General features: G+C 48.3%; 1 protein-coding gene across 2 annotated transcripts in view; it reads left to right on the forward strand.

The window, feature by feature from the left end:
- The first annotated feature begins 3,494 nt into the window (after positions 1-3,494).
- Positions 3,495-25,645, forward strand: part of LMTK2 (lemur tyrosine kinase 2) — a 37,665-nt gene continuing 15,514 nt past the window's right edge. For both annotated transcript variants that reach the window (XR_013922868.1, XM_080353862.1), the window contains exons 1-6: positions 3,495-3,773; positions 15,963-16,084; positions 16,847-16,991; positions 18,332-18,405; positions 18,872-18,990; positions 20,375-20,462. Coding sequence is in view for 1 of the 2 variants with exons in the window: in XM_080353862.1 (XP_080209988.1) it covers positions 3,623-3,773; positions 15,963-16,084; positions 16,847-16,991; positions 18,332-18,405; positions 18,872-18,990; positions 20,375-20,462 (699 nt within the window). In the remaining variant the exon portion in view is untranslated. The remainder of the gene's footprint in view (positions 3,774-15,962; positions 16,085-16,846; positions 16,992-18,331; positions 18,406-18,871; positions 18,991-20,374; positions 20,463-25,645) is intronic.

A 25,645-nucleotide genomic window follows, 5' to 3' on the forward strand; every position in this document is an offset into this window, starting at 1 on the left:
AACCTAAGCGCACCATCGTTACCGACTGGTGCTCTGACACGTCCCTTGAATGACATACGTACTGCCATGCCTTCCCACAGGCCGTTACAACATGGTGCGTTATCGGCAAACGGCGTCAAAGGCCTAACACGCAATGATGGTAGGGTGGGTTGGGAAATAAAGCAGTCTGCTGTGTTTAAAATGCAGTGGGTTGTTTTCACTGTTGACATGAGAGCACCATTGCATTGCAGACCCGCTCATAGGCTACAAATGAAGTTTATGTCGGTAGCTGCTGTGAACCTTGACGTTCTTTGTGTCTGGAATGTGCATGAGGTCAGTGACAGGTCTCGGAAGTACCGCAGACCCCACACGCTGTACTGATGGGTAGGTTTGCCCATGTGGTTACACCACAGAAATACAGAGTACTTTGAAAAACCATCATTTAAAAATGTGGCTGTGATGTCAAGCAGGAGACACGTTCACAGCCAGAGGCCCCTGACGCCGTGCTCAGCGGAGGAGACCCGGCAGAGGGAGAGCGCGGGGCTAGCGGGGGTGGCTAACGTGGGGTGGCTAACGTGGGGTGGCTGACGTGAGGTGGCTGCTGTGGGGTGGCTAATGTGGGTGGCTAGCGTGGGGTGGCTGACATGGCGTGTCCGCCGGGCGTTTGCGGGTGCGCGGGCAGACCTGGCTGCCCAGCGCCGGGCTTGCAGCGGTACAGAGCTATTGAGATTGGGATGGTGGCTGCTTGTACATGAAAAATCCCAATGTGTTACATATTGCATATGACGTATCACTGATTTTAAAGGGAAAGGGCCACATTTTGCCTTCCCAGTCCATAAAATGTACAGCCAGATAGACAAGGAATGCTTTGGGACTGTATTGGTTTATATTGCTTTTAAAAAATAATTCTCAATAAGCAGCATAACGCATTGACAATAGTTTACTGAAATAATAAAAGAGGAGATTGTCTTCCATATCTTTATTCAAGTAAAATATTTCCCTTGGAAGAAAAACTAATTAGGACTTTTTTTTTTAAATGGGTCATTTGGTAGTACAATTAGTGTCTTCAAGCCAGAGAGAGGACAGGTGGGGCAGACAGACGTGGTGAGGAAGGTGCTTTGGTGGCAGAGTGGGACGGAGCCCCCGGCGCGTCAGCCCCAGCCGGGCGTTCCGCGCGCTCCCTTGGACAGCCTGCGCTCCCTGGACAGACAGCCTGCGCTCCCTTGGACAGCCTGCGCTCCCTTGGACAGACAGCCTGCGCTCCCTTGGACAGCCTGCGCTCCCTTGGACAGACAGCCTGCGCTCCCTTGGACAGCCTGCGCTCCCTTGGACAGACAGCCTGCGCTCCCTTGGACAGACTGCCTGCGCTCCCTTGGACAGCCTGCGCTCCCTTGGACAGACAGCCTGCGCTCCCTGGACAGCCTGCGCTCCCTTGGACAGACAGCCTGCGCTCCCTTGGACAGCCTGCGCTCCCTTGGACAGACAGCCTGCGCTCCCTTGGACAGACTGCCTGCGCTCCCTTGGACAGACAGCGCTCCCTTGGACAGACAGCCTGCGCTCCCTTGGACAGACTGCCTGCGCTCCCTTGGACAGCCTGCGCTCCCTTGGACAGACAGCCTGCGCTCCCTTGGACAGACTGCCTGCGCTCCCTTGGACAGACAGCCTGCGCTCCCTGGACAGCCTGCGCTCCCTTGGACAGACAGCCTGCGCTCCCTTGGACAGACAGCCTGCGCTCCCTGGACAGCCTGCGCTCCCTTGGACAGACAGCCTGCGCTCCCTTGGACAGACAGCCTGCGCTCCCTGGACAGCCTGCGCTCCCTTGGACAGACAGCCTGCGCTCCCTTGGACAGCCTGCGCTCCCTTGGACAGACAGCCTGCGCTCCCTTGGACAGACAGCCTGCGCTCCCTTGGACAGACAGCCTGCGCTCCCTGGACAGCCTGCGCTCCCTTGGGCAGCCTGCGCTCCCTTGGACAGACAGCCTGCGCTCCCTTGGACAGACAGCCTGCGCTCCCTGGACAGCCTGCGCTCCCTTGGGCAGCCTGCGCTCCCTGGACAGACAGCCTGCGCTCCCTTGGACAGACAGCCTGCGCTCCCTTGGACAGACAGCCTGCGCTCCCTGGACAGCCTGCGCTCCCTTGGACAGACAGCCTGCGCTCCCTTGGACAGCCTGCGCTCCCTTGGACAGACAGCCTGCGCTCCCTGGACAGCCTGCGCTCCCTTGGGCAGCCTGCGCTCCCTGGACAGACAGCCTGCGCTCCCTTGGACAGACAGCCTGCGCTCCCTTGGACAGACAGCCTGCGCTCCCTTGGACAGACTGCCTGCGCTCCCTTGGACAGACAGCCTGCGCTCCCTGGACAGCCTGCGCTCCCTTGGACAGACAGCCTGCGCTCCCTTGGACAGACAGCCTGCGCTCCCTGGACAGCCTGCGCTCCCTTGGACAGACAGCCTGCGCTCCCTTGGACAGCCTGCGCTCCCTTGGACAGACAGCCTGCGCTCCCTGGACAGCCTGCGCTCCCTTGGGCAGCCTGCGCTCCCTTGGACAGACAGCCTGCGCTCCCTTGGACAACCTGCGCTCCCTTGGACAGACAGCCTGCGCTCCCTTGGACAGACAGCCTGCGCTCCCTTGGACAGGCAGCCTGCGCTCCCTTGGGCAGCCTGTGTCAGCCCCAGCGGGCGTTCCGCGCGCTCCCTTGGGCAGCCTGCGCTCCCTTGGGCAGCCTGCACTCCCAGACCTGTTACGGAATCTTGACATAATTAGCCTTTTTGCTAAATTCTTTGGAAAATGGAAACCTAGTTTCTCACATTAATGGTATTTCCCTATTTCCTCACTATAGAGAGACCCTGATTCCTTAGAATTAACACTCCCATTTATGCTACTTAAAACCGTCACCTCATTGTCACGTACGCTCAATTCAGCAGAATCACAAACCTAACCCCGAATAACCATTCTCTCTGAATTCTGCGCTTATCACTCATTTACCAAGGTCATTTCCAGCCTTGGACTCGCACGGGCTGCGGAGCGCTCGTGTCCATTCCGTGCCCGACCCCCGGACTGCCCTCGGCCTGCGGGCGCGTTCCCTGCGGGCGCGTTCCCGCGGGCCCGGCGGGCGGACGCCGCGCCTGCAGGCGGCGCTGTTCGCGCTCTCCCGCGGGCCCTGCGCACGGGCTCAGCCAAGCCCCGCCTCCTGCTCCCGCCCTCGGGAACGGCGTCGCCAGCCGGTTGGCGGAGCGCGCCTTCAATCAGAGGGAAACTCCGTCCTCCTCACGGCGTTCTCGCGCCCGCAGCCTCCGCTTGCCCTAGCTGGCCTTGTGCGGAGTGACTGGCTGATCTAGCTGTCAATCACGGATTAGCCCCGTCCCAGCCAGTGGTCCCCCCTCCTGAGCGTGAGGCGCGCGTTGATTGGCGCATCAGGCTGTCGATCAGCAGCGCGCTCCACCCCCTCCCGGTCAGGTAGCCCGGAAGATGGCGGCGGCGGCGGCGTCCGCAGGGGCTGGCGGGGTCCTGTGAGGGGAGCGGGGCCGATGCCGCGGGCGGCCGCGCCGCGCAGGCGGGGAGCAGCGGCTGCCGCGGGGGCTCACCGGAGACGCTGAGAACCTCGGGCCCCTCGTTCGGCGCCGGGCCTCGGGCCGGGAGCGGACGGCATGCAGCAGCGCGGGGGGCTCGGCGGGGCTGCCGGGCGGCGGGGGGGCGGCCCGCCGCCCCTCGGGCCCCTGCGCCCGCTCGGGCTCGTCCTGCTGCTGTCGCTTCTCTCGGAGAGCGGCGGGGCGGCTCCGCTTCCGCGAGCAGGTGCAGGTGAGGCGCGGGTGGGGGCGGCTCCGCGGCGGGGCCTGCGGGGGAAGCGCGGAGCGGGGCGGCTCGGGCCCGGGCGCGGTGGCGGCGGAGCGGGGGCACTGCGGGATTCGCGGTGCCCGTCCCTCCCCCGTGCTGCTGCAGGGCTCCGCGCCGGAGCGCCGGGAGGGGCGCGGCGGGGGACGGGGCTCCGCGCACGGCGGGGGACGGGGCTCCGCGCACGGCGGGGGACGGGGCTCCGCGCACGGCGGGGGACGGGGCTCCGCGCACGGCGGGCTGCGGCTGCCGGCCTGCGGGCACGGCCGCTGCCTGCGAAGGGGCGATAGCCCGCCCTGCGCATCTCGGTTTCCTTCAGCTGAGCTGCTTGTGCTCTCTCCGTGTCTGCCCGCGTACGTTATTTCTGTAGTGGCTTCCGCTCTAACCTGTACGGACCGCGGCGTGGTTTTCCGTATTTTGACAGTGAATCACCGGGACTCCCGTTCCTGGGTGGAGGCTCCTCAGGGCACACGGTGCTTCCCCGCTTTCCGGTCAGATCAGTCGGATTCCACCCGCCCCCCTCTCCCAGTCTCTCTAAATAGTCATGTAGTTCACATTTATTTGTCTCTTATGTTAGGTAACGCTAACTTCCTTCTATTTTCTTGCTTGTTTTCCTGTTTATCTTCAAAGCACAAGCTAAAAAATACGTCCTCTCAATTGTAGGAGTTACTGATCAGAGGTTTATTAGTACTGATAGTTAACAACCATAAAAAGAGTTCTTTTTGGTATTTCATTGGGGCATGCACACACAATATGGTATTGGGACTGAGGTTTGTTAGGTTTGGTTTGAATGTGTGCTGGGGTTCAGGTCTGGCCATGAGGAGCAGAAGTAGACAATGTGTTCAGGAGGAGGTGCAGTGAGGGATCTGAAGCGCAGAGATTAGGCAATTTGGCTGCTGTTCCACGGAAAGTATCAAAACTGGGAGTGGAACCCTTGCTGCCTTTATTTTTGGACCTATGCCTCTCTCCCAATTATTTTTGTTCCCAAGAACAATTCTGAATTGTTTAAGGGTTCCTCCCTCTGTCAGCCTTCTCTTAGGTCGTTCGTAGTTTCTGTAAAAGTGCTCTGAAAAAAGAGAAAACTGTCAGTTAAATCTGTATTTCCTTTGAGATGAAATGATAATTTTCTCGTGTATTTGTATTTACTTAAAGTTTGTTGAAATAATATTAACATGTCATCAAATTGCAAGTAGCACAGCAGAATCCGTTCTGTGTCGACGTCTTTTCCACCTTTTCTGTGTCTTACTTTTCCTGAAATGTGGTTAATTTTTCTGTTTACAGGCTGATGTCAGAGTATCTGCATCAAATAGTCTCTTTTAAATCTTTTTTAAATAAAAACTCCTCTTTGCTGTGAGGATGATGCTACATACCTTACAAAGCTGGGAGATTAAAGCATAACATCCATGACACTGGTAAAACTGAGTTCTCAGAATGAAAAGTTGATTGGACAAAAATGCAAGAGGTAGAATTGAAGTGTTGTGGGTTTTGTTAATTTATTTTTTTAGAGACCGAATCAGGTATGTTAAGTGCAGTACTGCTAGGAGAAGTACCTGTGATGTTGTAATACTGGACCAGTACAAAATTAATGAGGTATTGTAATTTTATGTGTTGTCTTGGCTTATAACTTTAGCCCAAAGCATGTATACAGGAGATGTTATCTGAAGTTCAGCAAGCTGTGCCACATCCTGTCATTGGAAACCCACTGAACTCTGGGAAATGGAACTGCCACTTTCTACTGTATCAGTGTCCATATAGTAAAAAACTATGTATTTGGATTATTTTATTTACAGATATTTAGAATTTAAATCTTTAAGACCTCAAGAACCTTGGCAGCTTCTCCAGTTCACCACAGTGCTCAATCTGATAGATAGGACTTGTAAACTTATGAATAATTGAATGGGCTTTTTGCAAAATAATTAATAACTGGTTTCAGAATTACTTCAGTATCCCGCAGTTCTTCACCCAGCAGGAAAGGTTGCTTCTTGACCATGGAAAACCAGCTCATTGCCCTGAGCTGGTTACAAGAAAGGTGGGAATCCACAGAGAAAGAGGAAGATGGCTGTAGTTGTTGTAGTGAGCTTTGCAGAATTGTTCATGGAATGTACCCATAGTAAATTAACTTCTCTTTTGAGGAGGAAGCTGGAAAGCAGGAAGGGGTGGTGGGCAGGTTGCAGCAAGGCTGCACTGGATTCTGAGCTCAGAAATGCTCCGTGTAAGGAGAGGAGGTAAAGGAAATAAGGCTTTAACTGTTCCCCTGGTAGGGTTCATAGCAATTATTGTAGAAAATAAGAAAAACAAGATGCTGAAGATGCTAGGAGCTAAAAATACTTTGACCAACTTAGATTTAATTTATTCTGTGAATGGAAAAGGGGGCACTGCTATGTACTGTGATCGTTCTGAATTCAAGGTTTCACTTTATGCGGGAGCTGGGAGCTGAGGGCAAGTGTACTGGGAAGTGGTTCGTAGAATGCAGTGTAGTTATTTTGAGCCTGTGGAGTGTTAGTGATTTTCACCTGAATGCACCAGGCTGAGGTGACTTCCACTTTCAGAGCTGCGTGGCTGAAGGGGGCCGTTGGGAGCCCGTCTTCAGCAGTGGCAGCTGCAGCCAGACGTAGTGCATTATCATCTGCCATGTCTGCTTCACTGTGCTAAAGCTTTGCATTTACATTCAGGCTCTTGTTCTGTTCTTCTGACTTGGATTTCCATACTTGACCTTAGTTCAGTTGCCTCTCTCAGAAAGCTGAAAATATGAATCAAAGGTGTGTGATGTCAGCCAAAGTATTTCCATCATTTCTGTGCTATATGAAGTTTTTGCAAACACAGAGTAACAGGGACTCAAAAGTACTCGTTTTCCTGTAAAGCGTGAATGGTGGTAGCATTTTTAGCAAGCATGGTCACTTTTACGTTTGTGGTGAACTCCATAGCCTATTCGTTGAAGTTGAGGCAGCTGGACTGGTGCCTTTGTGCTTTCTTGGTTTGTGCTGAGAACCTCAGTTCTGGGACTTCTCTCCTGGACCAGTTGAGTGTCGTGGCAGAGAGTCCTTGGGGCTTGGTTGTGTATGATCCAGGAAAAGATGCTTATGAATTGGTACATAGTATCTGGATCATCTAGATGTTCATGCAGCTATATCTAGCATAGTCAGCTGGCCATAGATGTCAAGTTAAAACACTGAGATTAAGAAGTAATCGCTTCCTTTTATTTGTTAAGGTGAGTTCTGTAGCCTATATATACTCTTGGGGATATTGCTGCTTTTGAGTTGCTTTGGCTTGTTTCAGTTGGAGTTCTGTCAGACTGGTGCCCTGTTGTGGTTGTGGCCTGTGGCTTGGAACAATGTAAATAAATGTCTGTGACACTTGCACATAATGAGAAAAGCAATTTTCTAAGCATATGCAAGTTAGTGACTCGGGCCACTTGAAGTTAAGAAAAATCTTGCCTGTAAAGTTGGGATTTTAATTAGTGATTTGTACTTTTCTTGGGAGTGGTCTGTTCTTCCTCGCCCTTTCAAACGTGAAACTTGTTTACTTCGCACTGTATTTCTTTTTCTAAGTTTCCATCCCAGACGCCTAATAATTGCAGAGCTGGAGCTGCCCGGTTGTCTCTTGTCTTTCGCTCTGTGGGTGAGTCTGTGCCTCTGTCGGGAAGCCAGCTGTGGCGCTCCGGCCCGCGGGGGCGCTCCACGCCAGGCTTGTTCGCAGGTTGCTCCGCTTCCTCTGGCTCTGAAGTGTCCGGACTTTGCTACAGCCAAACAGCATTATAGGAGGAGGTCATTTTCTGAGGTCGTTTCTCACGTCTCGAGTGCTTGGGTGTATTGGATCATTCCCGAGGTGTCACTGCAGCACAGTAAGGTAGCGCCGAGCAGGGACGTCCAGAGCTGTGCAGGTGCAGGTCATTAGTTTGGAAGGGCCCATTAGTTAGTGCTGATGTTGCCCGGGATCCTGTATCAAAAAGGAGCGTGTATTACACAGTGAGATCCAGCCTTCTATTTGAAGAGCACAGAAGGCAAATTTATACTTTTGGGGGCTACTGACCTGCTGTCAGGCAAGCAGGAGCAGCGGTGGCTTTCTGCTTTGGTCTCAGTGCTGTCCAGTGTGGTTTGCCCGCGCAGGATGAAGGGCCCTGCAGTCAGCGCGGTGCCGGAGGCTGCAGGAGTTGTAGTTCTCTGTCTCACTCCCAGTGCTCCGGTTGTGCAGCAGGACAGCACATGGCGTACTGGAGTCTTCCCTAGACTTTATTTTGGGTCTGTCTTTGTTCAGTGTGTGTATCTCGTATCGGGAGCGTGATATGGTTCTGGATACAATTTGCAGTATCTTCAATGCTTTTATTGCTCTGTATAAGCTCTTTGTTTTCATTATACTGGTGTTATGAAAAATCTTGAGCAAAGTCAGTGATAGTAGAAACATTTTGAGACACTTTTACAATGGGAAATGTCCAAAGTGTGTCAGGATAGCTGTTGCCATCTACATCCATAGTTTAAGCACAACCTGTATGTGTCGAGGTGTTGTGCCACATCTAGCTCAGGCACGGTGATGGTGCGAAGCAACTTATGCCAGTGAATTGTCTTCTGAAGGATTTTCAGTATGAAATGCCGGTACAAAGCAACACCTTGTCCAACACTACTAGTCTTACAAAATCTTCCTTAGTGCAAAGGAAACATCACTGAAGTGACTTAATAGTGACGTGGCTTTTTTTAGGACTATCTTTGCAACCAGAGACTTTTTTGGTATGAAAGAACTGTAGAAAGTGAAGCAGTAGACTTTTGATTCCTGACTTTTAAGCTTTCAGCCTGTAGACTAGATCCAGCTCTCCAAAATCAGTCATCCATCCTGGGGTCCATTCTTCTTCCCAGGGATCCTTCAGCTATGAGTAGGGATGAGAAATAGAGCTCAATGAGCTCATTTGGCAAAATGCTGCTGCTTGCTTTCTCACATTTCTCAACCCAATCATCCATCAGTTGTAAATGCATCTGCTGTAAAACCAAGATTCTAGAAAATCCCATCATATGAAGGTTACATGTATGGATTATTTTCACATGAACAGAAATACATTGGTCTCTTCAAAACCAATGTATCTTAATAGGTTGTATTCCTGCCAAAGGGTGAGGGAAGGAGATACTGATGGCTTGCTTTCCATACTGCAGGTACTCCCTATGGTTGGAGATACCATGACGTGTAATCTTCTCATGTGTCTTTAGATGGTTTAAAAAAACGCACAACTCCCGTGGCTCACAGTTGGAGAAATGCTGTCGTGGATGCGAGCATGCCGAGCTTGAACAGGAGCTGTCAAAACCAGCATCCAGCAGTGCACTGTGCTCTGCAGAATTGGGGGGTGTGTGTGTATATATATGTATATATACACAGGCACACTTAAGAATCAGATCATACCTTTGCAAGATGATAATGCTACCCAGATTTTCCAGAAACACTGCCATGAAGGCATAGGATACATAATTATTTAGCACGTGTATTTTTTACCTTGTCTTAAGATGCCTTTGTGCAAACATGAGACTCTGACACTGAAATTTCAAACAGATCTCACTCTGTAAACACTTGAAGTACCAGCCTATATTTAGTCCTTATTAAAATTGAGCAGTATGCTGTTGTGTGAGTAATTCTTTGACATTAGTGGGAAGGCTTGTAGCATAATAGGACAGAAATGCAAAACTAGCCCCAGCTCCCAGCTTTGCTGGCTGCTGACTGTCCAGCCAACACTCGGGCCAGGACAAGCGTTCAGAACGGACGAGGGCCGGAGCTGTGCTGTTCCGGGGTGCTGTACTGCGTGAGCATCCGCTGCTGCCCGGCTGTTCTTGCCGTAGGGTATGGAACCTGTGCCGCCCTGACGTGCGAAGCGGGCTCCAGCAGCTGTACGAGCTCATTTGAAGCACACTGCAAACTTAGGGGAGCAGGGGCTGAAATAGTTTGAAAAAGCGTTGGCTTAGATTGCAGGACAGGCTTCTTGCATTCTGCATGAGGACTGAGATTGTTTGCCATGAACTGTTGGCTTCCGGAGTTACACATCAGGTTGTGATATGAAGTATCTAATGTTTCTTCCTGACGGAATCGTAACTTGCTGCATCAGGACAGTAATGATTTCAGGGTCTCTTGTCCACAAAACACATTAACTACGAAACTGGCTTCTGTCGCTTTAGAAACATACGCAGAACACAAGGTGGGTTGCAGGATTGTGCTGGGGCGGGTTCTTTATTGCTTCATGGGGAAGATCTGCAGGAAGCTGCCGCTTGCTGTCCTCATTACCTTTCCCATTGAAGATTAACTGTCTACAGAAGAAAAGCGGGTGTTTTTTTCGCAAGAACTGTCTGCACACGTTGACCTTTCATCCTGCCCACCTTCCTCTGAGGGACCTCGGGGATAAGACAGGATCGCCCTGGGCGTGTGGAATAAAGGGGTGACATGTTTCACAGTAACAGAGTAACCTGTGTGTGATTTTTGATTTGATTTGATTCTTTTGTGTTGCTGCATGACCTCTGAAACTCTTGTCGTCTTGCCAGTGTCTTTCTAAGCGTTTGATTTAGGCCATGTAACACAATTCAGATGTAGGCAGGAAATAGTTTTATTGACTGTTAACTACTACTTCTTGTATTCAGAAAGGTCAAATAGCGATGTGCACAAGTAACTTGGCCAGCTGTAGTTTTAAGTACTTGAGACTCTACCTGGTAATTAGGATTTTCTGTAGCTGTAAGGAAGAAGGAAAGATAAAAATACAATTTTGCATACAGATACATGTGTAATATCCATACTGAAGGTTACTTCTCTTAGTTATGCAATCTTTGCATTATCCAGTAGAAAGATAATAATGTCATGAGATTATAGGCTTTTGAAATAACTTTCTACAATTAATAAAATTATCAATAGCTTATTCTGGATTTTTATTTTTTTCAAGCTTTATAAACACTTCTGTTTTCTTCGAATGGAAGTAAGTATGGTACTAAAAATGTGAAACCTGAAGCGTTTGGGTATGAGCTGAGGACCTCACTGAAGTTCCTTCAGACGGCTGGATGTGTGTGTCCTTAGGGATGTGCTGGGTGGCAGAACACGTCCAGTCTGCTTGAAATGCTTCGGGCATTTGGAAGGTTCGTTTTCATTGAGGTGCTGGTATTATGTTAAGGACGCCAAGTCACCAAGAGTCGTCTGGGATGTTGGGAGCGTTGTGCGGCCTCGTGCTGGCGGCGGCCGTTCCGATCCCAGCGCCGGCTGGAGTTCGGAGCGCCCCCATCCGGCATTCCGTGTTTTCCAAAGAGTGTCTGAAGTGCAAACAGCACTGCTCAAAACTTGTGTTAGTTTTTGTTTGCTTGTGCTGTGTTGATGGTGATTTGAATGCAGTTGTAATATAGCGTTTTAAAGCCTATTGTAATACAGCATTGCACAACTGAATGATGGTACTGCACACTTCTCTGCTGAAACTTATTCTCAAAAATGAGTCTGTTTTCGGCTCAGTTGTTAAATGAAGCATAGCAGGAAAAAATTGAGATGATGGAACGAGGTAGCTAATGGAATGTGTTCTTTAGGGCTTTTTTGTGGAATACAGGAGCTACAGTGCATGTTGTGCTTTACTTTGTCACACGAGTCAGCCATTACCCGACAGATGTGCCTGAAATTGCTTTAGTATTCTACTGTTACCTGTAGGCTTTCAGAATTTACAGACCTGCTTGTATCTCTATTGGGTTTGTGCCTATTAGCAGCAAATCTCTGCAGATTTCAGGAGTAAATAAATGCAGGAGAAATGCTTTGTGGAGAAAAGATAATGATCTGAACCTGGCTGGTGAAGAACCGGGTAGGAGTGGAGAACGCTTTCCCACTCAATTGCTAGCACAGGAGAGAATGGCAGCATGATGCAGGGAAGTCAGGATGGCTTCTAAAACCATCCTAATAAGGGTGATATTACACTTTTTAATTTGGTTACATTAGTATCTGCTGAACGCAGAGTAAGTGATGAAGCTTATGAAAGATACTGCAGAAGTGGCAAGGGAGCAGAGTTAGATTTGGTCATTCCTTATTATTTTAAAGGCAGCTCTGTTCTGCCTTGGTGTTGTGAGCTAACGTCTCAGTTCACGATCATATAATTTGCGGGTGTCCAAGAGACAGTTCAAGTGATTGCTGTCACGCTCGGTTTGTGCGGGAAGCAGTTGCAGCTGTCAGTGCAGAAACGCCGTCTAGAGAGCTCTGGATTGAAGAGGCGCTTTGCAGCGGGGCTGGTGTCGCATAGCAACTGCTGTGCTCAAAGCCTCACGTCAGATGCTCCCTTGAAGTTCACTGTTCCCTAATCATGCTTAATTTATCTGGGCCTTGCACTGCCTTTATCACAGCAGTGAACGTCTTTTGGGGGTGTACTCAGTAATGTCACTCACGTACAGTTACTTTTCTTTTTCCTCAAGCTTAGAACTGTATGGTGTCATGCATTATTTAGCCCTATTTCCTGAAGGCTGAGACCTCAATAACATGATTGATCACATTGAGCCAAATTCAAGAGAGTCAGCGTTGAACCGTTGTTGTAGAAGAAAGGCAGAGCTGCGGCCCTCACGCGGGCAGGCGGCTTCACGGCCCCGGGCCGCCGAGTGGCGCCGAGGAGGGAGCCGAGGAGGGAGCCGGGGGGCCGAGGAGGGAGCCGGGGGGCCGAGGAGGGAGCCGCGGGCGCGGGGCCGTGCCGAGTGGCAGCAGAGGACACCATGGCCGTCTGCCAGTGTCGTGGGCACGCTGGGAAACCCGTCAGAGAACAAGACCGGTTCTAGTGAGAACTGTTTGATAGTTATTGCGCTTTGGAGTCGGTGAACTACCTTATGACGGAAGTAGACTTGAAAGACACTTAGGGAGGCATGGGGAATTCTGACCTATACAAATTGCTTTGAAATATGCTTTGCATGAAAAGAACATTTTTCCACTCCTTGAAACATGCTAATACATACTGAAGTGTATGTTCTCATGTCTGTACTTGATCTGAGAATGCCAGCATAATTTGTTGTCATTGCTCCTCAGCGAGCATGTGCATGTCCTCGCCTGTGTGCAGGGTTTGACTGCCGATGGGCGGTGCTCAAATGTAGATGTTAGCGCAGAACTTGCTTATCAGGTGGCAGTTTTGAGAGGTGCTGAAGAACGTGCTTCAGTAGCTGTTAATGCAGTGCCCACCTCAGCCAGGGCGTTGACTTGTTCATCGTACCCGGTGCTTCTAAAGAACAAAAGTCTGGATAAAACCAGCACAGAATCGGTACTCCGTACTGGGGGCTTTGGGAAGAAAAAGACAGACCTTATTTTCTGTGTTGATAATTTAGGATCATCTAGATGCCATTTCAAGATGAAACATTTGCTAGCTCAGAGCTCTTTGTAGAGCATTATGTTGTGTTAATCTTGCAGTAACACATGTAGTAACACAGACACTGCTTCTCCTGCTTATTTTAATGTTGTAGTGATATAATCCAGGCCACCTCCTCCTGCTTAAGTAGTTTAGATATACCAGACCGAAGTAGTCTAGACTGTTTGTATTAACTGCAGGAAGCCTTATATCATTGGCATTTTATATATACTATGTTTTGGATCTGTTCTGCAGGTTCTTTCCTAACAACAGCTTCTGACTTCTGGATAGATATTAAGGTGTAGTAGGTTGTTACTGTGTGGGGTTACGTTAAACATGATGGGTTTTTAGATGGAGATTATATGCAGAGTAAATTTATGAAGTCCTCTACTTCTAGAATCTGTCGTGTTAAGATTCTTAACTTCTGCATTCATTATTAAATTCTAAGTGATACTCGTTCGATATTTTCTAGGTTTAAACGAAAATTAAATTTACACTATATTTTAAGTTAATTAATTTCTTTCTGGTTGCTTTTTTGGTCAGTATCTTATAACAAAGAACTGTCATTCCTTCATACTTTCACAATTTACAACTAAAAGGAGGTGTTAAACATCTTCTACCTCTTCAGCTCCCAGTCACTTTACTAAGCTCCAGTGACTTAGTCATTGCATGGGAACAGTTGAAAAATGCAGAAGAGGTTATACTGCAGCAGATTTTTAACACTTTGTCAAACACCTGCTCCGATACTCAATCAGTGACTTCTGTCACTGAATATGTATTTATGCAAGCTATTAAAATAACTTCACTTATACTAATTTTTAGCCCAATTATAGGTTGCCATCATTTTATACTTATTTTATACTCATTTTTTCAAAAAGAAGTGCAAATTAAAAAATATCACTTATTAATGGCTGTGTAGAGACTTCGAAGTTTATCCAAGTAGCAGTGGCTTCTGTAACTCTTAGTAAGGAGCTCTTACCTGGTGACTCACCTGAAACGCTGTTCTGTAAGTGGTGCAGAAACCTGCCCATGATAATCGACATTTTTCTTGTATTAGAGCATCGTTTATAACTTTGTTTGTGACATTTTGCTTTTAGAAGTTTAGATGGCTTCCATTTTAATGAACTGTTAATGGTAAGCTGCCGCTTCAAAGGTGAGCTCTGCTTCCCTTTTTCTTTAAACTTCATTACTTTATCCAGTTAATTGCTGTCAGTTCACACACTTCTCTTGGCAATTACAAAAGGACTGTGAGGTAACTTAATGACCAGCAGCAATAGAAGGACGTGCTCCCTCATGGGGAAGAGTGTTATTTCCATAAACCACTTAGATTTTAGATTTGGTAAATGTGCAATTCCATTACGGAAGGAATTCCAACTGAATAGGTTATCTTTTTGATATGAAATAGCTGAATACATGTGCAGTGGATCTAACGTGTACGATAAATGCAGCTTATGATTGTTAGTCCTCATTATGTCTCATTTTGAGTTAAATAAACCAGAAAACAGGCATAAGACCAGCAGGAGCTGGGGTGCTCCTAGTTGTGTTTGCTGTGAGAACGTGGAACTGGGGGGGTCGGAAGGGGCCTCCTGCGCTGGGGCAGCGACGCCTTCGGGGGCGCACAGAACACCTTGCCCTGGATCGGCTGATGCAGTAAACGGACTGTCAGGTAAGTGAGCCCCTTGTCAGGTCTTGAGAAGAAGCACTAAGCTTGGAAGTGGTAAAGGAGATGTTGAGAAATGGCTCCAGGCTTCAGTAGAGGCTGGTCAGACAGACCATCCAGAAGATCCGGTGTTTGGGGCTGGGGAGAAGCTGATGAGCAGCGATAATGCTCGTCTCCTGTGGTGAACACGGAGACACTAACATTCACATTGGCCGTGCAGGCATCGAAAAGGAGACAGCGTGCCAGAAATCCAGAGTGAGAGCTTGAGAGCTTTTGTGGTGGTTCGACCCGTGACAGCCGAGCTGCTTCCCTCCTAAGGACCTGCTCTGGAGTTAGTTTGCCAACAGCCGTCTTTGAAGACACACTAGCGATGTATCTTGTGAATAGTGAAGCGTGCTGTTGGTACAGTTTGTGTAGTGACTTGCTGTTGCTGACTCTCCCGGTGTGTCCGGTGCGCTGGGTGGAACGTCCGAGGGGCCCGGGGCAGTGTTGCAGTTGTGGGGGTGCTCACGCGTGTTTGTTCAGTACGTGGCCTGTGGTGCCTTCTCCTTTTGGTGGAGCTGGTGGTGAAGCTGAGGAAGCTGTTTGGAAAATATGTGGAGTGGTTTTGGAAAAAAAGCCTTTAAAATAATAATTTTAATTAGTAAAATCTGGTAACATGTTTCCTTTTTTTTTTTTTTTCTTTGTAGTAAAGCAACCTTTTATTATTTGGTTTCAGTTAGAGCTTCAAAGGAATCTCTTACATTTTATCTAAAGCTATATTACCTGTGTGTTTGTTACAGTAATTTAGCTAATGATTCACAAAATGCTTATATTTGTGGCTCAGGCAATTTTCAGTCTACATGGTGAGGTTCTTCATCAGTCAGCCGTTGCCTTCCCCTTTTCTCGTGTTGACGGTGGCAAATGGAAACGTGCGTGCATGTCATCCAGAAGACTTGATGTAGATGAACAGCGAAGGTTGCGTTGAGAGCCCTCTTCAGAGGGTCTCCTCAGAGCCTTGAGTAGAGGTGATGAAGCACAGACGTACTTCAGCAGCACGTCTGTTCTGTTCAGTTTCCTCTTACTTTTGATCATATCTACAGAGTTTAATTTTCAAACTCCATCTTTTAAAGAAGTGCAGATGGGTAATATGTTTTGAAGGAACTTCTTATAATGATAAATATTTATCTAATGCTACCTACGTGTTTATTTCTAGGAGGAGCTACAGCTGAAGTTTCCTCCTCTTTTGTGGTTCTGTCCCTGTGCACTCTGGTGGTACTGGTGATACTGCTGGCAAACTGCGTCTCCTGCTGTAAAGACCCTGAGATAGATTTCAAGGTAAGCATCGGAAGTTACGCTGTACTACAAGCGGTGTTTTTAGCTGCGTTCTCATGTCCAGAACACTTGCTTGATTCTTCGTCCCAATGCTCTGCACTTGCTGACGCTTCAGCACCACGGTACGTCCTGTCTTCTGAAACAGCCAACAACCGCATTTCTACACGCTGTGAAATACCACCGCAACCATTTAAGTATTTGGTCCGTGCTGCAGTAAAGATCTTTAATGTCTTTTCAAATCATTGCTAGGTATCAGTAATTAAACTATACCCTTGAGACAGTTTTGTTGTAAAGAACCTTTTTGTTGTTTTTCTTAGTCTGCTGACGGAGTTTAAGACACTTTTGTGGGATAAGAATACTGAGCATACATACCCACTGTAGCAAAACTCCTGAGGAGAAGTTGTTACCATCAGAGAACAGTTACTTTTGGAACACAAGTTATCTGTGTTCCTAAAACTGGATTTGCTCTCACTGCTAAATGTTTGACCTCGACAGTTCATGGTAATTCATTCAAAGCTGGGGCAGCATTTAAAGTAAAAACCAAACCAGCCAACCAAAACCCCCCTTTTTTGTTAAAAGCAATACTTGATATTTTAATCTCTTTAAATCGGTAACAAAGTGAAAGTAAGCAGTAGAGAACTAAATATCTGTCGCTGTCCTTGGAAAAAGCTACGCCCCCTTAACATTGCTCATTCAAACTAAAATCCATGTATTGGAACTAATTTAAGACGAAGGTCAGCTTGTTTACTAAGCTATATGTTGCAGGAGTTTGAAGATAACTTTGATGATGAGATAGACTTCACGCCCCCGGCAGAAGACACCCCGTCCGCGCAGTCCCCAGCAGAAGTGTTCACACTGTCGGTGCCCAGCGTTGCTCTGCCCGCTCCCGCCCCGTTTCCATCTCGTGCAGGTGAGACCCGGTTTTCAGAAGCCAGAAGCAGGCGGTCGCAGTGTCAAGAATGGAGTGTAGCTCATTAGGTTCAACTTGACTGTAACAAGCTAATTGTTACAAACTTACACAAACTGAGTAAATATATTTTGTGGAGTATAGGATAAAATGTGAAATATTACTTCAAAAACGTGAACTTCCAGCAGGATGCCATGTAAGGTAGCTGAAGAGAATCCAAGTGGCTTAAAGAAACCTCTCCAGAGTACTCTCTTGGTGGCTCTGTGTACATGAGGGGTTCGAAGGACTCTGGGGCGTTAGTGGCTTCTGCTCTGCAGCGGTTTTCTTCATGGCTAAGTTGCCACCAGACTTCAGCCGTTAGCCCTCAATGGAGGTGCGAGTGGATCTGTGAGCAGCGCTGCTGTCCCAGCTGCGTCGCTTCCTTAAGATCAGTGTAGACGTTTCGTGCTGTAAGTGTGGTGTTGCTAAGATAGCATTAGATTTCCCCGTGCGGAAGGTTTTTTGGAATGTGTTCTTTAAAAGACAGTTTTTGTCAAAACTATACTTTCTGTCACTAGAAGTTATTTTGGCAGCAGCGAGGCAGTGTACTCGTAAGGTACGCTGGCAGAAATGTAGTTGTACTGATACAACATTGTCCCTGCTTAGGAGCACACTGGCGGTGTATTATGCAGCTCCAGCTGTCCCGGTGAAACAATACTGGGATAAACGCGGTCTGTGGAACTCAGGCTGCGGGTTGGCGTTCTCAGCCAGGCGTGTTCCCGGTACGCGGTGGGAGGCGTTTGCGGCCGGTCCCGGGAGCCCCCGGCTGGGAAGCGTCCGCCCTCCAGACCGCAGCGGGAAGCGGCGCTGGGGAGTGGAGCAGTTGAACCTTTTATCTTGAAATGGCAACTATATAACTATAAATGTTAAATGTACAAGCAATGAGTGTTGTCTTGGGTTTTCTACTTTTGTTTCCATAGGAAGCTTTTGTAAGTAGGTTATTTACTTGACCAAACTACAGGATATGATACACTTCCATCTTGGAGCTAGAACTCAGCCTTTTTGCTTTCTTACGAAGTGTGTTAGAAAAAATCAGAGGTTTACATTTAGTGAGGAGAATGAGTGTGTTTTGTAGGGAGCGTATTCTAGTGTGGGGACTGAGAAAAATGTCACTTGGGTGCTGTTGTCACCATGTTGCCTTCTTACTTGACATGTGCCAAACCAGGTTTGGTGCTTCGTCTGAACATATGCGCGTAATTGGGAGTAAATATTGCAGGAGCTTGCATTGTTTCCTCAACAGGTAGGTAACTTGGGCCATCTGAGTGGTTTAATACGCATTATGTTTATTTCTTTTTGTGTGACAGATGGATCAAAGTCTCACGTTGCACGTCAGAGTCTAAACTACATCCAGGAAATAGGCAACGGCTGGTTCGGGAAGGTAAGAAGTCCTCTGTGCTGTTCTGCGGTGTGGCTGATTCCCAGCAGACTGGGCTGCCGCAGCCCCTTTAAAATGGTGCTCTAAAAACCCCACACTTAGTAGCACAGGAAAAAACTGAAGTTGAAATGAGATGTTTCATTGTGTTTTTTAGCTAGTCAGTGCTGCTCTAATTCAAGTGTAGTTTCTTACCAGAGCTACTTACTAGGTAGACATTCCGCGTCCATGGATTTGAATTAATACGTTCCTGTTATTACCAATTCTTTCTAGTTAAAAAAAAAAAAAAAAAAAATCTTAAGTGGTGTTCACTAGAAAAGACATTTTCTGAAAGTTGGTGTGTAGATGAGTTGTCACGTATGGGCGTTTAATTATCAAAACATTGACGAAAAAGCCAGAAGGTCCTTCTGACGGCGTTTGTGGCTCCTGCTGTTCTCTGCAGGCTAAGGACGCGATGGTTGTCTTCTTTCAGGTTCTGCTTGGAGAGGTCTACACAGGCAGCAGCGTCGCAAGGGTCATAGTGAAGGAGCTGAAGGCAAGTGCAGGTCCCAAGGAGCAAGAACAGTTTTTAAGAAATGGAGAACCATATTAGTAAGTAATGTTTCACAGTGCGGTTAATTATACACTTCATATGACTGCATACGAATTGTGGACGTTTCTTTTGTTCAGTGTTATTGTCTCTACTTGTCCTCCCTTGTAACTGATGTGCTTGTCTTTAGACAATGAGAATACAGTCAATACAGTCAATCCAAAGTGAGCAAAGTTGAGTTTGCTTAGAAAAAAAAAGCAGCTCTTTAGCGAAGTGTTCGGTAGTTGTTGTTCGTGGTGGAAAACACGCTCGGTTCGGTTTAGCAGATTCTCTTCTACAACTGTTTGGAACAAACTCGTCATCTTGCAGACTAACCTTATGCCTAATTACCTGCCTCTGAGAACTGAGGTTTAAGGCCTGTACTTGGCTTTACTGTTAGAAGCAGGGGATCTGGCAACACTTTGTCTGCTATCAGCCGCACATTAGTTTATTTAAAGTTTCCTTTTTCAAAAATTAAATGTAACATAGTGATAAAACTGTTTTTGTTCAGGTAGTTTGCAAGGAGGCTCATGCATACGAAAAACGCAGGGTTACTCTAACTTCAGTCCAATAGTACTGTAGAACTGGGAAATCCTCGATCTGACTGGAAATGCCAATGAGCCAGGATTGTTTGGTGTTCTTTTCCTCTCGTGTTATGCTTGGAGGATACTTGCTTTAGGGGATCGAGCCTTTGCATGTTGGAAAGGAATTTGGTATGTTAAAGGGAGGATAGTTTCTCCCCCCATGTTTTGGGAACAGTGAGCATTCTCTGAAGAGCCAGCTGCCACAAGTGAGCGGCTTGTGCGGATGAGTGGGAGAGGGGCGCGCTGGAGCTCCTGGACACACCTCGGTGTGTTTCACCTTGCCTGGGTGTGCTCACGGGCAGCTTGCTGTTCTTCATGCTTTCTAATGCCCTAGTTAGATTTGCATCGAGGCTTCAATTGTTGCCAGTTGTCAGAAGAAAACATCTCAGGCCTTCTGCTGCATTGGCACAAGCGTTTTTGAAGCAATTTAGGCAAAGTAACCAAGCTGGCTGGGAGCTAACCTGGCTAAAACAAGGTCTAGACTTCAGCCAGGCCAGCTCCTCAGGGCAGTTTGTGAACCAGTTGCATGCTCTGCTTTTTGGTGCCAGGGTGGTGGGAGGGTGGGTGGGACTTTTGTGCGGCAGCGCTGGATTTGTGGTTTTGAGACCTGAGTTTCAGCTGCTCTCAATGGCAGCGGCAGCAACACACAGGAGGTTCAAAGGTGCGAATGGAGTCGGTGCCTTTTGGATGCTTGTGCGGTCTGTTCGTGCTGCCCCCGCCAGTGCCGGGTGCTGAAACTTCTGGTGGGGATTTCGCTGTGGTGTTGTACTGCAAATCGCGTGTACTGTGATCTTTCTGGATCTAACTGTGTTTTTCCCTCCAGCATTCTTCAGCACCCGAATGTTCTCCAGTGTATCGGGCAGTGTGTGGAAGCCATTCCTTATCTCCTAGTTTTTGAGTTCTGTGACTTGGTAAGTGCGCTTATACAAAAGGCTGCAGTTGCTTTTCCACCGGTGTGAATTGTATCAGGTGTACTCGCTGCCCTTCGCTCACTGGGTGATTTGCGTTGTTCTTGGGAAACTTTCTGAATAGGCAGAATTTCAGCAGACAGACAGCAAGTGTCATGTTTTGTTTATAACTCTTTTCGCTGTGTAAGTTCTAGGTGATAGTGGAATGTTCTGAAGAGGAAAATAGCTGTTATGTCTTTGATAATGGAATTATTAGTCTCATCTGGTCTGCCTACGTCATGTAACATGGAGCTTGGAGGGGAAGGGAGGTCAGAGAAGGAAACTCACTATTGCAGCCCGAGTATCACGTGCACATGCTCACAATCACATCCTAAATTCTGTTTGCTGTCTGTGCAGCCTTAGTGTGCTTTTATTACCATTTCTGTGAAAATGTTAATTGAGGAAACAGAAGGAATTTCCTTCCTTCTGCCTCCACCCCCTCCAGAGTGCCTGCATTTTACCCATGCTGTACAGCTTTGGGCTGAAATGCACCGGTGGGCTCGCTTCCAGAATCGGTGGTGAGTGCGTTCTCCTAGCTCGGTTTTTCAGTATCATCGTATTCTCTTTCCGTGGCCGTGCTCCTCTTCCCCTCTTCTCCCCTTCTTCCCCCACCCCGTCCCCGGCAGCTGCCGTGTGGTGCTTCCTGAGCACCAGGGCAGCGCTGGCAGGGCGCGGGGCGCCCGCCGCTCCCGTGGCTCAGCGCCGCACGGGCGCTCAGCATCGCGGAGCCACGGCATGTTAGCGGCCGGAAGGACAGTTCACAGGACCTTCCTCGGCCCCCGTGTTCTGGGCGCGTCTGGGCGTTTGCGTGAACGTTGGGAGAACGGGTTGGTGTGCTAGTCTAGAGACCTCGAACCAGGCCCGGTGTACAGAGTCCTCAGAGACCGAAATTTGGATGTGGCGATGGATCCGTGGTCTGGAAACACTTGAATTGCGTTATTGTAGCATAACGTGTTATTAGAAACCAACCCAAGCCGGAACTCAGGTGGCTATCCAAACACTGTCTGCTTGGAAATTTTGTGGTCTAGATATCATTTAAAGCAGAGTTTCTTGAAAAATGGCAAGATGGAAATGAACTGGGAAGTGCATACATATGTTATTAAGAACTAAGTTTTTTAGAAGTAAGATAGTTTGCATTGATAAAATTCAGCAAGATCCCTTTTTGTCAGCTCCACTGCTGTAGAATTTGCCTTTAAACTTGGAATACGGTTCTAGTTGCATCCGTTCCCTGAAGCAATTTAAATAGAGTTAACATGAACTGTTGAGTTTTCTTGAGAAACATCAGTTAATCTGTGACCTTAAATAACTGTATTTTCATTACTGCTCTTTTGCTCAAATTTATTAGCTATGGTAAATTAATGAGGCAAAAGTGCTTCTAAATGGAAGTAATGCCTGAACTTCTTAAGTGAGTGATCAAAGTGAAATGTTCCGGTTTTGCCAAGAATTAAAAAGTAGGTGCCAAAGGTTATCCAGATAATGGTTTTTATAGATTTCATTATGTAGAAATGGAATACTTCTTACAGGTGTTTAAACCTGCTACTCGAGTTGGAAGTTCTTTAAAAGGACTCTTGAAAGAGAATTGCGTTTTATAGAGGCTAACAGATACACATCCAAATGTTTAATCAGATTTAATTGCTGTCATGTCGTTAAATACTTGTGCTATTTAATCCAACTTTGAATTTGAAGACAGAGTAACTTTTCGAAATTGCCCTACTTTAAGTATCCAGCAGAAAAAAGTATCCTTGTGTGATGCCTTATGATTAATGCCAGAAATTGTCATGATCCTGCGGAGTCATCTGGAAAGGATTTTACTTAAGGGAATAAAATAATTGTCACTTTAGCTGGGGGCAATAAGCTTGACAGCCAAAATGATAGTTTTATAAATTCAAATGTATTTAGGTAATTTCTTCAAAATGGAAAATAAATGTCTGTGCTGATTTCTATTCCCAGTGAAGTAAAACTTGATTTTAGAAAATTATATATTACAGTGAGTTAAACATGCCTTCCCTACTGAAAGTCTGGCTTGCGTGAAGAGCTCTTGCCTGGTAGAGCTGCGTGTCCGTAGGCAGCGCGGCGTTTTGCTCCCGGTGCACCACGCAGGCCGGGCGGGGGACAGCGGTGCCGGCTGGTGCAGGGCCAGGAGTGCCCGGGCACCCCCCCAGGCTGGGCAACCCCCAGCCGGGCCGGGCACCCCCCTGGGCCGGGCAGGGCACTCCTGGCTGGGCTGGGCACCCCCCAGCCGGGCACCCCCGCGGCCGTGTGTCTGCTGGCGGTGCTGCCGGCGCCAGCGAGGGGCGGGCAGGGACCTGGAGACCGGAGCGACGGACGGAAGGTGGGCGGCGCATTCGCGGTAGAAGATGCGGCTGGGTCGCTTTTTGTGGGAGACAGGTTTTCAGTGGGGCATCAGGAAGCTGGTATTCTAGAAGCTGCTTTTTATCGCTGTGCCTGGAGTGGCGGTGGCTTGGATTTTTCAGGGTTTTAATAAGTGATCTCAAAAGCTGGTAGCTTCTCTTATACTGTTTTTCTGAAACTGGGAAAACTGGGGGCTGCGGACGTGCCTCCAGAGCACGCCGGGGTCTGCGTGCTGGACAGAGACCGGCAGGGCGGGCGCGGCGGGAGCGCTGGGTGCAGGCCCCGGTGCCTGAGGTGCCCGCGTGCTGTGCGCGTGGGAAGGAGTCAAACGTGCTCCTGTTCTGCTAGCGGTGCTATAATGTTAAAGCTCTTTCCCTGCTGTTATTGGTGCTGGATATGTATCCACAAAAAGGAATAAACTTGGTTTAATCCCTTGTACTTACGTGATTAAGAATTTGATGGTTAAGGAAAAAAAAGTGACAGATATGTCAACTGTGTAAACATCTTCAGATGACAAGTTCTTTTGCGGTTCATTTGGTGATGTAGCTCTTTCACTTTGCAAGTCTGGCATGTTAAGCAATGAAAAATGTGGCTGTTGTACTGACCAGCACAGTCTAGAGCAGGGTGCCCAACTGGCTTCCACCGGGGCCGCATCAGCCTCGCGGCTGCTGTCAAAGGACCAAGTGTGGTTTTAGGACTGGATAGATATAGCTACTGCTCCATTACCCATTGAAACGAGTTGGGACCCCTGGCGCTCCCCTGCTCTAGAGGGTACCGTGCTTGTCTTCACCTTCCTTCGCATTCGTAGCCTGTCACAGCAGGTCTCCCTGTTGCGACTTTTCTTGCTGGGATCTGTAGCCTTTTCGGGGCCACGTGACCCTGTCGTGGCTGCCCGGGCAGCCCTGCTGGCTCTTGGTGCCCGGGCTCCTGGCGCTGGAAGCTCTCGGTGCTGCGAGCGGCAGCGCGGGTCCCAGAGCGGGCTGGCGTGGCAGCAGCCTTGACTGTCATACAGGTTAACTTGTTTTCTTGGCGGTATCAATGGCTTATACGCTTCTGCCACTTCTGTTACTTGAGGTGGTTTGGTTGTATATGCAGTCACTGTATTTGCTACCATTTAGCATATTTTGTAATGTAACCCAGGTTGCTCTGTGACCTTTGCTTGGCAGAGCTGGGCAAGGAGCAAGAGGTCAGTTGCACATAAATGATTTAAGGCTTTTAAATCCTTATTTTCCTTTGCCTGTGTTAAAATTGCTTTTAAAATGGTAAATATAAAAAGAAATACTCAATAAGTTCTTAAACCAGCCCCCCACCCCCCTAGTATTAGTTTGCTTAGTACATTGGTGCAGTCTTCTATGAATAGTTAACTGTTCACTGTCAAACATTGTAGAATGATGCCAGGTTAAAAATAGTGGTAGCTGGCTTATTAACTTTAATATATGACTGAGCCATGTGTGGCCAGCGTTTTGTCAGCACAGCAAATCCTCTGATGGATTGGCTTAATTAATGAGTAGAGGAAAGCTGTTCACGTGTGGAAGTAGCGTGTGCACTATGAGGCTGATTTACCTGTCACGTTCATTAAGGAATTTGTCAAGTCCTCGGTGTCTGAGCAGCTGCGAGGGGCCGGGTGCCCGCGCCAGGTGCACCCATGCCGGTGCCGGTGCCCGCGCCGGGTGCACCCATGCCGGTGCCCGCGCCGGGTGCACCCATGCCGGTGCCCGCGCCGGGTGCACCCATGCCGGTGCCCGTGCCGGGTGCGCTGGTGCCCGTGCCTGTGCCCGCGCTGGGGACGCTGCTGCTGGGAGGTGCTGCAGTGCTTGGGTCGTTCTTCGTTTGGGCTTTTTCTGATCACTGCCGCTTGAAAACATCATTTCAAATAAAAAAAGAATTCTTAATCAACGAGTTCAGCAAATTTATTTAATAGTGATAGTCAATATCATTATGAGGCAAATAGTAGAAATGTCAATGATGTGTGGTTTAAAAAACGGGGGGTTTTGCCAGTGGGTGGCATCTTCAGAAATCATGTCTGTTGGGTTCAAAGACTCTTTGTGCTTTCGGAACTGTTCAGTATTTCATGAACTTACACATGCCTAAACAGATTTCTGGTGGCCTGGGTGCTCTGTTCCATATGTTGCTTTCAGGCACTTCAGTGCTAGTGATTGCAGGTACTTAAACTGCAAAGCAATGTCGAGGGGCAGGATTTGGGCTTGTCTGAGAACTGAAGAGCAGGGGTGGTGTGGTGGTGTGTGACTCGGTGGGAAGTGTTCAGCAGGCAGAATTCGGTAACCTTTTCACACTCCTAAACCCTGTCGTCAGGACCTGCTGGTTCAGAAATCAGGTCTGCTGTTTGCTTGGGGCGGCACATGAGCCAAACGTGGAGTTTGTGCAAACAAGAAAACTGCTGGAGGGTGGTGTCTGTAGATGCGCCCCCGGCTTCTGGCTCTTACAGAGGTGTTACACTGTTTCAAGGTGCCGGATTTCATACAAGTTGTATTTCCTACAGAAGTGTGTACCTACATGAGTTATTTAGTAAATAAGGGTACCACATAGCACTGCTGTTCTGATGCATTTAAAAATCAAAAAGTAATTCCTTGGTGCATTTCAGACGTCCCAGGAAGTTAATCCACCGGGGACAAACTCCGAGTAACCAGTCACTGTGTTCTGATGACAGTTGCTGCCCTAGTTCGGGCGTTTGCTGCCGCCTAGAGCCGGCTGGGCCCGCGCGTCCTGCCCGCCCTGCGCCGTGTGCGCGTCCTGCCCGCCCGTCCTGCCCGCGCTGCGCCGCGTGCGCTCCGTGG

The sequence above is a fragment of the Nesoenas mayeri genome, assembly GCF_963082525.1.
Source record: "Nesoenas mayeri genome assembly, chromosome: 15".
In the NCBI taxonomy this organism is placed as follows: domain Eukaryota; kingdom Metazoa; phylum Chordata; class Aves; order Columbiformes; family Columbidae; genus Nesoenas; species Nesoenas mayeri.